The 13,019-nt window shown below is 42.1% G+C and overlaps 2 protein-coding genes across 5 annotated transcripts; one reads left to right on the top strand and one right to left on the bottom strand.

Moving 5' to 3' along the window:
* Nucleotides 1–36: 36 nt before the first annotated feature.
* On the top strand, nucleotides 37–2,322 carry gpr75 (G protein-coupled receptor 75). Its single transcript, XM_077495516.1, has 2 exons — nucleotides 37–355; nucleotides 516–2,322. The coding sequence occupies exon 2, from the start codon at nucleotides 594–596 to the stop codon at nucleotides 2,232–2,234; it is 1,641 nt and encodes a 546-aa protein (XP_077351642.1). The 5' UTR covers nucleotides 37–355; nucleotides 516–593; the 3' UTR covers nucleotides 2,235–2,322.
* Nucleotides 2,323–6,355: 4,033 nt separating this feature from the next.
* Nucleotides 6,356–12,394, bottom strand: erlec1 (endoplasmic reticulum lectin 1). 4 transcript variants are annotated; one of them, XM_077496173.1, is made up of 16 exons: nucleotides 12,279–12,394; nucleotides 11,973–12,106; nucleotides 11,697–11,888; nucleotides 11,486–11,590; nucleotides 10,417–10,497; nucleotides 10,233–10,310; nucleotides 10,082–10,145; nucleotides 9,826–9,863; nucleotides 9,532–9,755; nucleotides 9,319–9,460; nucleotides 7,717–7,878; nucleotides 7,577–7,636; nucleotides 7,368–7,492; nucleotides 7,223–7,300; nucleotides 7,061–7,136; nucleotides 6,356–6,924 (listed from the first exon to the last, which is right to left on the bottom strand). In XM_077496173.1, exons 2-16 carry the CDS (start codon nucleotides 11,976–11,978, stop codon nucleotides 6,853–6,855), a joined length of 1,503 nt encoding a protein of 500 aa, XP_077352299.1. In that variant the 5' UTR covers nucleotides 11,979–12,106; nucleotides 12,279–12,394; the 3' UTR covers nucleotides 6,356–6,852. The 4 variants fall into 4 exon arrangements, with proteins under 4 accessions (XP_077352299.1, XP_077352300.1, XP_077352298.1 ...); XM_077496174.1 differs by having other exon boundaries at nucleotides 7,717–7,875; nucleotides 11,973–12,393; XM_077496172.1 differs by having other exon boundaries at nucleotides 11,973–12,392.
* Between the last annotated feature and the right edge of the window lie 625 nt (nucleotides 12,395–13,019).

The raw sequence follows: 13,019 nt of genomic DNA, 5'->3' as shown, positions 1-13,019 counted from the left end.
CAGCGGAAAACGAGGGAACACTGTACACTAGTTGAATGCGGTGCTTGCTGCTCTCGTTCGCATGCGTCGCTGTTTAAACCAGCGCACGTCCCCGGTGGCTCCCGTCAAAAAAAAAATGGATACATCGTTAAGAAAACGAGAAACCTCCCCGCACCGAACGCACAACTAACAAATGGTTGAATTTGCTCGGTGCACGCACGCCTCGGATTGCAACGAAGACGACGAGATGCATTTATTGCCAGTGTTTCTAAATGGCGTTTAAATGGAGATTTTTTCGCTTCGAAGCAGCTGCTTTATAAAAGCGAGGATGGGCTTTGTTAAATAATGATGATCTGCGAAGGCTTGACTGAAAACGGTAAGATTTGTATGTATTTAAGCTTTCAAGAAAATGATACGTGCATGAAAATTTGACGTCACGTGTTTGTGCATGCGCATCGTTTTTCCATCGTTCCACTAATCAGCATGAAATAAGATTTTTAGGTGGCAAACGTTGCTAATTCGTTCGTCTCTTTTAGGAGGCAGCAATGGTGGCACCTGCGTCTTCCTTTTCGGAGCAATAATGTTTGCCACTTTAACGGTGGGCGGCTAATAATATGATGAACAGCACGGAGACGCCATCAGAGCTGGCGGATGTGCCCAAGCAAGTGCACTTAAATGGCAGCCAGACGTCACACAGTCCCCCAATTTGGGCGGTCGTCCACACGGCCACCTTGACCTTTTGCTCCCTCTTCCTCGTCTTCATCTTCTGCCTGGGCTCCTATGGCAACCTGGTGGTGTTCCTGTCCTTCTTCGACCCGGCCTTCCGCAAGTTCCGCACCAACTTCGACTTCATGATCCTCAACCTGTCCTTCTGTGATTTGTTTATTTGCTGTGTGACGGCCCCAATGTTCGCATTGGTGCTCTACCTGGATGCGGGCGGCGTGGACGGCGTGTCCAAGAGCTTCTGCTTCGCTTTCCACCTGACCAGCTCGGGCTTCATCATCATGTCGCTGGAGACGGTGGCGGTCATCGCCCTGCACCGGCTACGCATGGTCCTGGGCCAGCAGCCCAACCGCACCGCCTCGTTCCCCTGCACCTTGGCCCTCACTGCCCTGCTGTGGACGTCCAGCTTCACCATGGCGGCCCTGCTCACTATGCGGGCGTACCCGCGCAGGGACGGACCCTGCTTGCCCCACTTTGGTCTAGGAGGGGGGCGGGCCAGGCTGGTGCTGTACGCATACCTCGCTGACTTTGCTTTTTGCGTGGCTGTAGTATCCGTATCCTACCTGATGATTGCCCAGACCTTGAGGAAGAACGCGCAAGTCAGGAAGTGTCCCATTATCACCGTGGCGGCCACGTGCACCCCACCACTGCCACCTCTGGCAGTCACAGGCTTTGAGGGGGTGCAGTGTAGTGGTCAGAACCACTTGTACCGTAATCAGATGTATAACAAGTTACACAACGTTCAGACGCATTCTTACGCCAACAGGACCAAGCGACCGGTGGTCCCTGGGGCAGCCCAGGGAGCCACCTGTTGCCAGCTGGTCTCCACGGTCAACTTGGCAACCGCCAAGGACTCCAAAGCTGTCGTCACCTGCGTCGTCATCGTGTTCTCAGTGCTGCTGTGCTGCCTGCCGATGGGGATCTCCTTGGCGCAGGACGTCCTGTCGCCAGAGAGCGGCTTCGCACATTACCAGTTTGAACTGTGCGGCTTCGTCCTCATCTTCCTCAAGTCGGGCATCAATCCCTTCGTGTACTCGCGCAACAGCGCCGGCCTACGCCGCCGCGTGCTCTGCTGCGTGCACTGGGTCGCGCTGGGACTACTCTGCTGCAAGCACAAGACCCGCTTGCACGCCATGGGCAAGGGCAGCCTGGAAGTGAACCGGAATAAATCCTCGCACCACGAGACCAACTCGGCGTACGTGCTCTCGCCCAAGGCGCAGAGGAGGCTGGTGGACCAGGCGTGCGGGCCAAGTCAGTCCAGAGAGTGCGCCGCCGCCAGTCCCAGGGGCGCGCGGAGGCCTCACCCCGCCAGCACGTCCACGCCCATCAACACGCGCATCGAGCCCTACTACAGTATTTACAACAGCAGTCCTTCTGCTGGACCCAGCTCGCCCACCAGCCTCCAGCCCGCCAGCTCGCAGACGTTCGCCTTCGCCAAGTCCTACGTGGCCATGCACTACCACACTCACCAGGACACCCTGCAGGATTTTGAGAGCACCTCTGTGCAACAGATCCCCGTCCCCTCTGTCTGAACATATTTAGAATCAATGACTACGTTTACATGCAGTCAATATTCGGGTTAAGGTCAAGATTACGATTCCTGAAACATTCGGGATTTACGTATGAAAGCATAGAGCTGCCAATGTGGAGTAAACATTTTTGGCTGGCGAGTATGTTCGAACATACTCGCAAATATGTTCGAACATACTTGCAAATATGTTCGAACGTATTGAAATATGTTCGAAAATACTCGCAAATGTGTTCGAACGACGAACATAGTTGCAAATATGTTCAAACATATTTGCAAATATGTTCAAACATACTCACAAATATGTTTGAACATACTCGCAAATATGTTCGAGCGTACTTGTAGATTACATGCTACAAAGTTAGCATACCTTCCCATAATGCCACGGGGTGTTATTTGCGCATGTGCGAGTGAAAAAAATGACCAACCTAAATCATGCAGAGCAGACATAATAAATCGTAAAAGTTACGAATAAACAGTTTTTTGTCTACTTAATTTTCTAATGAATTGGTAATGTGGCCCAAATGCCTAAAAAATTGGGTTTTGTTTTCACTCGTGCATGCGCAAATAATACCCCGTGGCATTATGGGAAGGTATGCTAACTTTGTAGCATGTAGCCTACATGTACGTTCAAACATATTTGCAAGTATGTTCAAACATGTTTACGAGTATGTTCAAACATATTTGCATGTTCGAACATATTTGCGAGAATGTTCGAACATATTTCAATACGTTCGAACATATTTGCGAGTACGTTCGAACATACTCGCCAGCCAAAACTTTTTACTCCACATTGGCAGCTCTACGCTTCCATATTTACATGCGTGAGCGGACAGTTATCCTGATTTAAACAGTGACGTCATTACACAAATAGACATCATTTCCACTTTTAAGTTTCCATGGTCCGTAAAATTCATTATATTTGTCACTTGCCACACTGATAAAGTAGTGGGTTTCCTCCTCGCTCTAAAAGTGTTCCGTGCTGTGTCACCATGTTTGTTTACCTCTATTTGTGTATTTACGACGATTTGTGCACCATATATCCATACATATATGTGTTTATATCGACACACTGTGGCATTTTTGCCGTAGAAACCGAAAACAACGTAAAAACGCCGCAGAGAAATCACAACAATCAAGTTAAAGTTTGCTTAGTGAGTGGTAAGATAAAATGGCCGCCACACATCCAAGTGGCGCGTTCGGAAATACGCTCCTAGTGCACACTGGTTCACTCCGACCGTTTGGAAACTCAGTGCGCTGCGTAAATTTGCCGTTCGGATATTCAGTGCGCAATTGGCTATACAGTGCGTTGGGCAGTAGGAGATGCTACTCGTAGCAAGATGTGAGGGTTGTGGCCTGACGGAGGATATAAACGGCTTGCTAGTTAGCTATGTTGGCTAGCGAGTAAATTACTACTGAGCCGTGTGGTTGTAGGTTAACTTTAAACGTTAATAAATATGAAGCTATTTGACATAACCTATAAGCTATTTACTCGCTATTATGGCTAACTTAATAGGCGAACAGTTGTAGATACAGTCGGATAGCAAAAGCTTGCATCATGGCTGTGTTGCTAACACACTGGTGCGTTTGGAAATTAATGGGAGCACAGCACACTTTGTTTCTGAAAATAGGCACTCTCAGTTTCGGCTACTAATTCGTAGTTTAAAGACTTCAGAGCATTTTTTTTTTTTTTCATTTAAAGGAAGTACAAGTACCCTGATTGTGTTTACATAACCAATATTCAATTTAGAAAAGGGGTAGCCTCACCCAGCGGCCTTATTCGAGCATATTCTGGCTTTTGCGCATTTCCATGCCAATACTTGTATTCAGGTTTTGAAAGGGTTATTGACTACATGTAAACATATTGTTTCTTGCATACATGAAATATGTGAGAAGTATCTTAAAACCATGCGAGAGCTGTGCGGCATTTTTTTCACCTCTAGACTGAATTTTTTTTTCTTTTTTTTAAGAAAAAAAAAAAGAAAAAAAAAGAAAATAGGTTCCATATATCTGAGCAAATCTGTTTCACTAATGCTTCGGTGCAGAAGACACTGGTCAGTCAGGAAAGTAAGTATGTGTAAAGGTGTTTGTGAAAGATAACGTATACACAGTGATTTTCTTGAGTGAAGTACTGTACTTGTTTTGAAGGGTTTTAGTCTGGTACGGGACCGACTATAATATCAGTTGGTGACCGCGATTTGTCTATGTCCAATTATAATCGCATGACATCATAATTTTTAGTAACATGGACATAATTTTAGTGTAGTGAGGTGCTGCGTTGGTTTTATGATTGTAAATCAAGCAAGATGGCATCCTTCCCAAGAGAAGTAGTTATTTTGATTTTGGAGATACAAGTATTCCGTCCGACAGCGACAATTTCCAAAAATGTGTCTGAATTAATTTGCTTTTGCCGATGTGTCCACTGCATGCAGCACAAACACAGATTCACACCGTGATTGGATGGTTTGGTAATGAAGTGCCGTCTCCATGGTTGAAAACGCAATGCTTTTCAACACTGTGGGCTGAATGGGTAAGAGAGATGAGGCAGCCAATGTTGGCAAGCCGACCATTGCAAATCTGAAATCATAAATCACTATTGTTTCTGCTACTACAATATATATGTAGTATTTGGGGGGGAGGGGGGAATCTCTAATATAAGTACTATACTTTTGTCATTCATTTTATGAACCCCATTCCCAGAACAGAGATCCACCGTGTTGATTGCAGACTCTAAATTGGCTGTAAAAATGTATGATCGTTTAGGTCTGTGTGTCAACCTGATTAACAGGCCACTCCTCATAATGACTTGTATTTGATAAATTGCATAGAAAATGAATGTAAAAACTTGGAATCAAAAGGTTTTTCACTGTTGATGACTTTTCAAGTACTTAGTAATGTTCCTAAAAATCTACCTGCTGTGTTGCACATGCATGTGCTGCTACAACCTTGGACTGGCCACTCCTTCGAGGATTTATTTGTGAACCCCATGCACACTTTTTAACCAAATAAATGTTTTGGAAAATGCTTAAAAAAATAAAATAAATAAAAAACAACTCATGTTTTTCTGTTTTTTTTATGATTGTCAATTCTATGAATATTTATCAGATTTTTTTTTGTCATTAAAAAAATCTGAACAAAATAAACATTCACTAAAATAGAAAAAAAAATCAGAAAAACTGAAAATATTCCATATATATATACACACACACACACACACACACACATTATATATATATATATATATGTATATATATATATATTATATATATATATATATATATGTGAATAATTGGAAGCAAATATGAAAAACCCGATAAAAGAGAACAAACTAAAAAAAAAAGAAATCTACCCCCCAACCACAATAAAAAATAAAAAAAAAGGAAAAAGAAATCCCCCCTTTGTTTTTTTTTTCTTCACAAAACACCGAAAGCCAAGTGATAAAATGATGCTTTTGTGTATATCAACTACCGGCAGTTCCTTTCGGCTGCTAGAAACAAATAAACAAATAATAAAAAAGCAACTATGGCCATCAGGGGGCAGTAAAGTCTTTTTTTCCTCATGTTTTAAACTCATGTCACCTTTTTCCTCAAACTATTTTCCTTAAAATTACTTCATTTTTTATTCATAGGTCAAACAAAATGCTATTTTGGGAAACCTATGTAGATTACATCATTTCACATTGAAATTAAAAACATTTGGCTCAAATCAATTCATATTGGGGATGATTTTCTACATAATGCAACATTTTGTGCCCCTAAATTCCCCATTCAACATTTGGCCAAATTATCCTGCTGGTTTTCCTCCAATTTCTTCATTTCTCAACAGATTAAAACCATTTTAACTTTAACATGTTTAGCTCATTCCAGGTCACTGTATCGGTATATCATTCAATAGTTGTTTTTTTTTTTTTTTCTTCATTCAGCCTCACAGCCTTCACACTAAATTTCTCCATTAATTTCATTGTCTAGTTATATGTATAATTCAGAATGTGCACTCATAGCTGCAAGCATATTGGTTTTGTCCCTGTGATATGACAAAGATCAAGTTCCTACTGAGCTGCAATCTTGTAAAAAAACAAAACAAAAAAAAACAACCCACCCCTTTAAAAAAAATCAGAATACACCATAAAGTTATAAAATTTTAATCAAACTTGCATTTGCCATTTCAAAACACCCACCGATGCATAAGTTACACTCACCCTTGATAACATGAATAAAGCACACTTCCTCACTGTTGCAAAATTTTTTAAGACTACAAGTGCAAAGTATCCGCCAACCATTTGCAATCGCGCTCGCTCTCTCTCTCACATACACGCACACGAAAACACGATTTTGTGCATTATAAAATCTTTTAAGCAATAATATGAAATATGGAGAGTAAATCCCCATTTTCGAGTGATTTGTATTTAAGCTACAACCCAGCTGGGTGAGGCAGTGACGTGGTTTGATCGATGAGGACATCTGAATCATGTCTTCAGCAACCTCAAGTCCAGCTTCAAGATCACCACAGTTTGAACCTTTCTTGGTCTTAAGTCTTGCATCATGACCATTTGTCAGTCTGTCCTTTCCCCCCCCACTGCTGTCCCACTTGGGCTTCTCTGCTTGTTTTCATCTTTGGGCCTTTTAGCTGGAGATTGACAAAAGTCCGTGTTCATCTGCTGAGTCGAGAATCCTGCATATGACTGAAGATTCAACCTGAGACAATAAAAAATGGATTTCATGTGGTTCAGGAAACTGTAATATAATACTCCACAACACAATTTCCTGCAAGCTAAATGTTATTAAGTAGTATAGAAAGTGTACAAGGGCTTGATGAGTACTGTATACTTACTCCGAGGACGTATTGGCACGTCTGAGGTTCCAGCATATAGACAGTGACCGCATGTGGGGACTCGGACTCTTTACATCTAAAGGAAGAGCAGGAACGGAGTCACTATAGAAACTTCAGGTTGGCAGGTTGGTATTCAATCAACTGATAGAACTGTTGACATACTTCAATTTGACAATGACTTGGCGGGGCTGCCCCGTCAGATCGCACACGTCCCCGTGGCCGTAGAAATGGGACACAAGCCTGCAGAGAGGCATGAAAAAGGTCAACGTGGATATTGATTGAGGAAAAGTGTACAGTGAGTACATACTTGACTTTCTGCACTCCGCTGTTTTTTAGCTGGTAAGATCGAGCCACGTTCTTGTTGGACCACTCGATGTGCTCCTCAGCATTCCAGCTACCAACCACCACAATGTTCTTAGGTTGCTCCTTATCCTGAAACTCCGAAGCAACATGAACTGCAATGCAACTACGATCATTATGGGTGGATCAGTAAAGTGCGACCAGTTACAGCCTCACCTCATGGTACTGATGGACGTGTTTCCCGTAACAGAATTCGTATTTCCACCATCCGACCCCCTGAAAAACACATTGGAACATTTGATGTCTCAGTGTGGCGGCTGGACGAATGTCGTCTGGCCCGGCTGACCGTGCCTCACCCCGTGTAAACAGTATGAGCCGCTGAGGAACTCCTTGACGAGCTGATCGTCCGTCAGGCGTGATATGTGGGTGGTGCCCACCGCCACCTGCGCCTGCCCACCCACGGCAATGGGTTTGTGTGTGGAAGTGAAGGCCTCCTCTCTTGTTGGTGGCGCATCCTGCTGTAAAAACAGCACAGAGCGGTCAATAAAGACATTTAGGTATAATTCTGAATCTGATATGTTTCCCCTAAACATCTTCGTCACTCATTACTGTAAAATTCCAATTAGGGGTGTGAATCTTTTACTGTCGTAATTCGACTTGAATTGAATTGAATTGAAGTGCCTTTTTCCACAAAAACAGCGTGGGGACTACAACTGCTATTCTCTCCAGCTAACTAAATTTTATAGCTTTTATGGTATTCTGCCCTCCCTGAGCAGACTGAGTACAATTTATCAGTGACAACGAACAGTCCCTCAAAAAGAGTTACTACACGCCAGACGAGGTCAACTGCAAAACTGAACACACAAAATGAAGATAATTGCCCACAGTGTACACTTAAATACAAGCACACTTTGTCTAGCTTGTTTTCCCGAACATAGCTAGGTCAAGGCTAACGCACTTTGGAAAGCGCCATTGACTGCTAATGTTAAGTAGCGCGCTACTCGTGGCACTTTTATCACTCAAGACAACGGCTACTCATACAAAAACGCAACATGAATGTATACAGAGAAGCATCTTACAGGCATATGCTCTTCCTACTCTGCAAAAAAAACAATAACAACAACAACAACTTGTATTGGCAGGTAACTTGAGTCTATCTAATCGCGAGGACCCACATTGCTCCATAGTAGCCAAGTTGTGTACAACATGAACACACAAAAGAGGGTAATACAGAATAAAATCGATTTTGGGACATTTCATATTGATTCTGAATCATAGTAACACCTGTAATTCCAATGCATTTAATCAGCAAATTACTTTTAATACTTAACGCATTTGCTCCCAAAAAAACGTATAAATACGTTCAATTTTAAATGTTTTAAGTGTCCCAAAGATGTACTGATATGTTTGTTTGTTTGTTTTTGTTTTATTTACTAGAGTATACAGAAGGCTTTGATGCAGCCTCTCAACTTCAAAGAACGGTTGAAGAAATGGTAGTTATTACTCAAACGGCCAGCAGAGCAAAAAAGATCAACATGGGCCTTTTTGAAAAATAGCTCAATTAATCACAATTCTAAATAGATTTGTGAAACTTGATTAAACCTAACTATATTCTAATGCTAATTGCTGCAAAACGGAAACGGATAGAAATTTACTTTTTTCCTGATGAAAGAAGAGACTTTAATCTTTATTTTGATATATTACTTGTTTTTATAGCAATAGAACACATTATTCTGTGGGTCTTGTAAAATCAGTCAAAATCTAGTAAAACAGAAAGGGGATTGCATCTGTGAAAATGGCTGGGAGCGAATGAGTTAAGGACATTGAATGTCAGATAATTTAAGACTAATTTGAGTAACATTCTGCGCAGTGGCTTTTACCTCAACCATTTATTTTCACTAGTACTTGTCTCAACTATTGTTCTCAGGTACTTTATAAAATATTGGTGAATATCCGACCTCTCTGTGCTCTGCAGTGGTGCTGAAAGGAGGCTTGAGCTGCTCCTCTTGCTCCTTATCCAGCTGGGCGAGTCGCTGAGGCCGCAGCGGCGAGCCAGCCAGGGCTTGGCAGAAGATGGCGTTCACCGGGGACGACTTGAACCTGTGCGTCACATAAATAATCTGCCGCACCCGTTGCGTAAGACGATGAATAGCTGTTTCGAGAGTTTCCACCTGTATTTCGGGTGCGCGCAGAGCAAGGGGGTCAGCACCACCACCTCATATTCGCAGGTGGTGACCTCGGCGATGGACAGGATCTCATGTTTGGCCTCCGGGTGACACACGTAGAGCACGGACGTGGAGCGCGGCTCGTTCTGCTTCAGCACACAAGGTGTTCCGTTCCCCATCTCCAGTGAGTAATAAGGAGTCAGCTGGCCTTCTATGTTTTTAGACAGCACCTACAAGACAACGCGTACGATATGAGTCACGTTTATAGGGCCAAATGTTCAATTTGTGAAGCTCACTTACCGTTTCAGGTGCTGACTGAGCCTTTTCTGTCTCTTCAACTTTAGTTGACATAAGAAATACAATGCTTTATGTTAGCACAAAGCAATATAAATAATGCGTACCAAGGCTTAAGAATTTGCAAATTATACAACATAGGGTGAAGTGAATTAGCCTTCAGGAAGTACTATTTCCATACATTTTGGTTAATTTCTGGATTTGAATTTTTCTCAGTCCCCTCATTAAAATAAATAAATAAGAGAATGAAAATAAAACTTACCAATTTCTTTACTTTTTCTCTTCCCTGCTAAATTTCCCAAGAAATATTCCTGAACACTTATTTTCTGTGGATACACACATTATTTGTATTATCATCATTACAGTCGCAAACAGTATTAGCTTTGTATTCAGGCTCTTCTGAGAACACCAACCTGACCCATCTCCTTCTCTTCATGATACTGTCTTACATGTTTTCCATGACATACTTCATATGTCCAATAGGATTCAATCTGCCAACCAATGAAGAAAAAGGCTTTTAGTTTCACACCACCAACCTTGCAATACTCTGCTGGTGTAATCAGACACAAGAAAAAGTGAGATGATGAAGAAGCTTACTCTATATGAGCAGCTGCTTCGTTTGAACAGAGGCTCCAGAAGTTGTGATGGACTTGGACCGCTGTACTCCTTATCATCGTCCTGAAGTCAGGAAAGAAAAGTGAGCCGAGAGAAGAAATGAGTTCGCTTGAGTTTACCATGGTAATCATTCTGACCTGGCAACTTCACACAGCAGGCCTAAGCTGAGATTCAAACCCACGACCTCTGGAATGTGAGGAAGATGAGCTAACTGACAACCACAAACCACTGTGCTATAAGATTTACTGCTGTACTGTACAGTACAGAATACTGAGCCCTGACACTAATAGTGAAAATAATCCACACGTCATCGACACCTTCCCAAAAAGGTTTATTTAAAAAACAAAAAACAAAAAAAAAAACACTGAACAATTTTGTTAAAATGTATTGCGCATAAAATTCAAATAAAATATGACAGATATTTTGTCCTGACCGGTAACTTGCCCCAGCACTATTTTGCCGTAAATCACTTGACAACTACAAGTAACATTTCTGTGCCAAATAAAAACCTTGTGGCCGAGTGATTAATTTGAAGCTGGTCGCCTGGAAGGTGCTGGGTCACGAGTTTGAATCCCACCCGGTACATTTTTTTTTTTTTTAACTACAATTTCTTGAGGAAAAGTGTGTCCTACTGCCAGATAACCCTTGTAACAGATTTAATTGCGAGTGTCACTGGGGCGTGACGTCATCAAGCTGAAACGCTACACCCTGCTCTGAGGTTTATGGTTAGGCCGATATTTGAGATGACAGCCCTTCAGCGGCAAAACAAAATGAAAACTTTGTGAAGTGCATGACTCTGTTTGGCAAAACAGCTCTAGCAGGCAGGTGAGTTGCCAATCCGGCAAAAATATCCACTGACTAAAAATTGCACCTTTAAAAATATTTGTAAACAAAGAGTTGAAAAAGACTAAATGAAAATATAATTTAAGTTAAATTCAACATCTGCACTGTCGCTTTTAATTAAAAAAACAACCTGTGATTCTCGCGTACCACTAGAGTAAGCTGTGTAATCAGGAAACAAAGTGATTCATGCAATTAATGCAACCATTACCTCTTCTCCAGATGCCAAAGAAGGTAGGAGGCATTTGTACTTCTCCTTCTCTAATGTTGTCATAATGATAAAGTTGTCTTCCTTGTAAAGTGCACCTGAAGTGGGCTGAAATGCACAGATAGAGATCTTAGGTTAAAGCACGTTTTTTTTTTTTATCCTTTTTTTTTTGTTAACAACAACGCTTAAAAAAACGACACCAAGTGAACCATACCAGTGTGAATTCAGCCCCGGGCCAGGCGATTTTAAAAGGAATTTCATCCGTGAAGGAGGGCTGACTGTCCCCGTGTCCTAAGACGCAGAGCTCCAGTAGCCCACCGACCATCATCAACACGAGCCCAGCCATCATCTCCCTGTCCGGCCGCTGAGCGCCAACTGGGCGCTCCTCATGTGCAACTCCAACCTGCTAATTAATTTAAAAGTGGTCCGAAAAGATCCGGGTTGATATCCGTTTGGGACTTACTTTTGATTAGTCGTGATGTCAACACACCAGCATAATACAGGAAGTGAGCTGTTAACTTGCCACGTCCTTATCCGGCTGCTTTTTTCCGTGTTGAAATAAAAGCAGCGACATCCAGTGGCAGCATCCGGTCAAGACATTCAATTCGCCATTATTATTTTCCCCTGTAAATCCGCCAGAGTGGAAAAAAAAAGTGGAATAGTGTACGCTGGCTTGCATAAATTTAACCATTGCTTACGACTTTAAAAAAATGCTGCCAAAGCCTTTTATGTTTTTGTTAGTGAGTTTATTGCAATGACAAATGTGCCACTACTACTTTTACTGCTACTTACTCACCGTCACCATCATTGTAATAATACTAATATAATACTATACTACTAGAATAACACATTGTAAACAAATACAAAACGAATACATGTACATTCCCGTATCTGCCTAGATCCCTTTCATATGGTTTGCCCGTGTTCACATGTGCCTTGATTTGTGTTGGTCACGCAATTTCTTCGTTTTATAACAGCAAATAACGTCAGTCATTTGAACACATTGTCGTCAGTTTAAAACGCATAGCTACATATATTTTTGTGACGTTGGAGTGCCGACAACAAAATGTTACGTTTCGCCTGTAGGTGACGCTGTTGATATAGGAATGAGCCTGCCATGAGTGGGACGTGATGATAAACAGTATTGACTATGATACAAAGAGAGAAGGATTAGGAGGAGGGATTCCAGCAAGACAAACGTCCCAGAAGATCTTTCTACCTCGAACACCCCCACGTTTCTCTTATAGCTCTGATTCAGCTCTGTCCACAGTGTCAAATTTATTACTTATTGATTAATGTCTGCATGCAACTTTCATGGATGAATTGACGGCGAGATACCAGATGAATCAGCTTGTTTCCATGGAAACTATTGTATCATTAAAAAGGATGTATCAGGGTCACTTCTGACAATTAAGTATTGATGTAGGTACAAGTCGAGTCTGTAAAAAACAAAATGTTCTTTGTGTTACCAAAGTACACAAAGCATGGTCTAGAAAGGTACTTGGTGTGAAAAAGCCTGACCTCAAGGTCATCAAAT

Source organism: Festucalex cinctus, chromosome 14 (assembly GCF_051991245.1).
Source record: "Festucalex cinctus isolate MCC-2025b chromosome 14, RoL_Fcin_1.0, whole genome shotgun sequence".
Taxonomy (NCBI): domain Eukaryota; kingdom Metazoa; phylum Chordata; class Actinopteri; order Syngnathiformes; family Syngnathidae; genus Festucalex; species Festucalex cinctus.
This window is presented reverse-complemented; position numbering and strand designations above follow the sequence as displayed.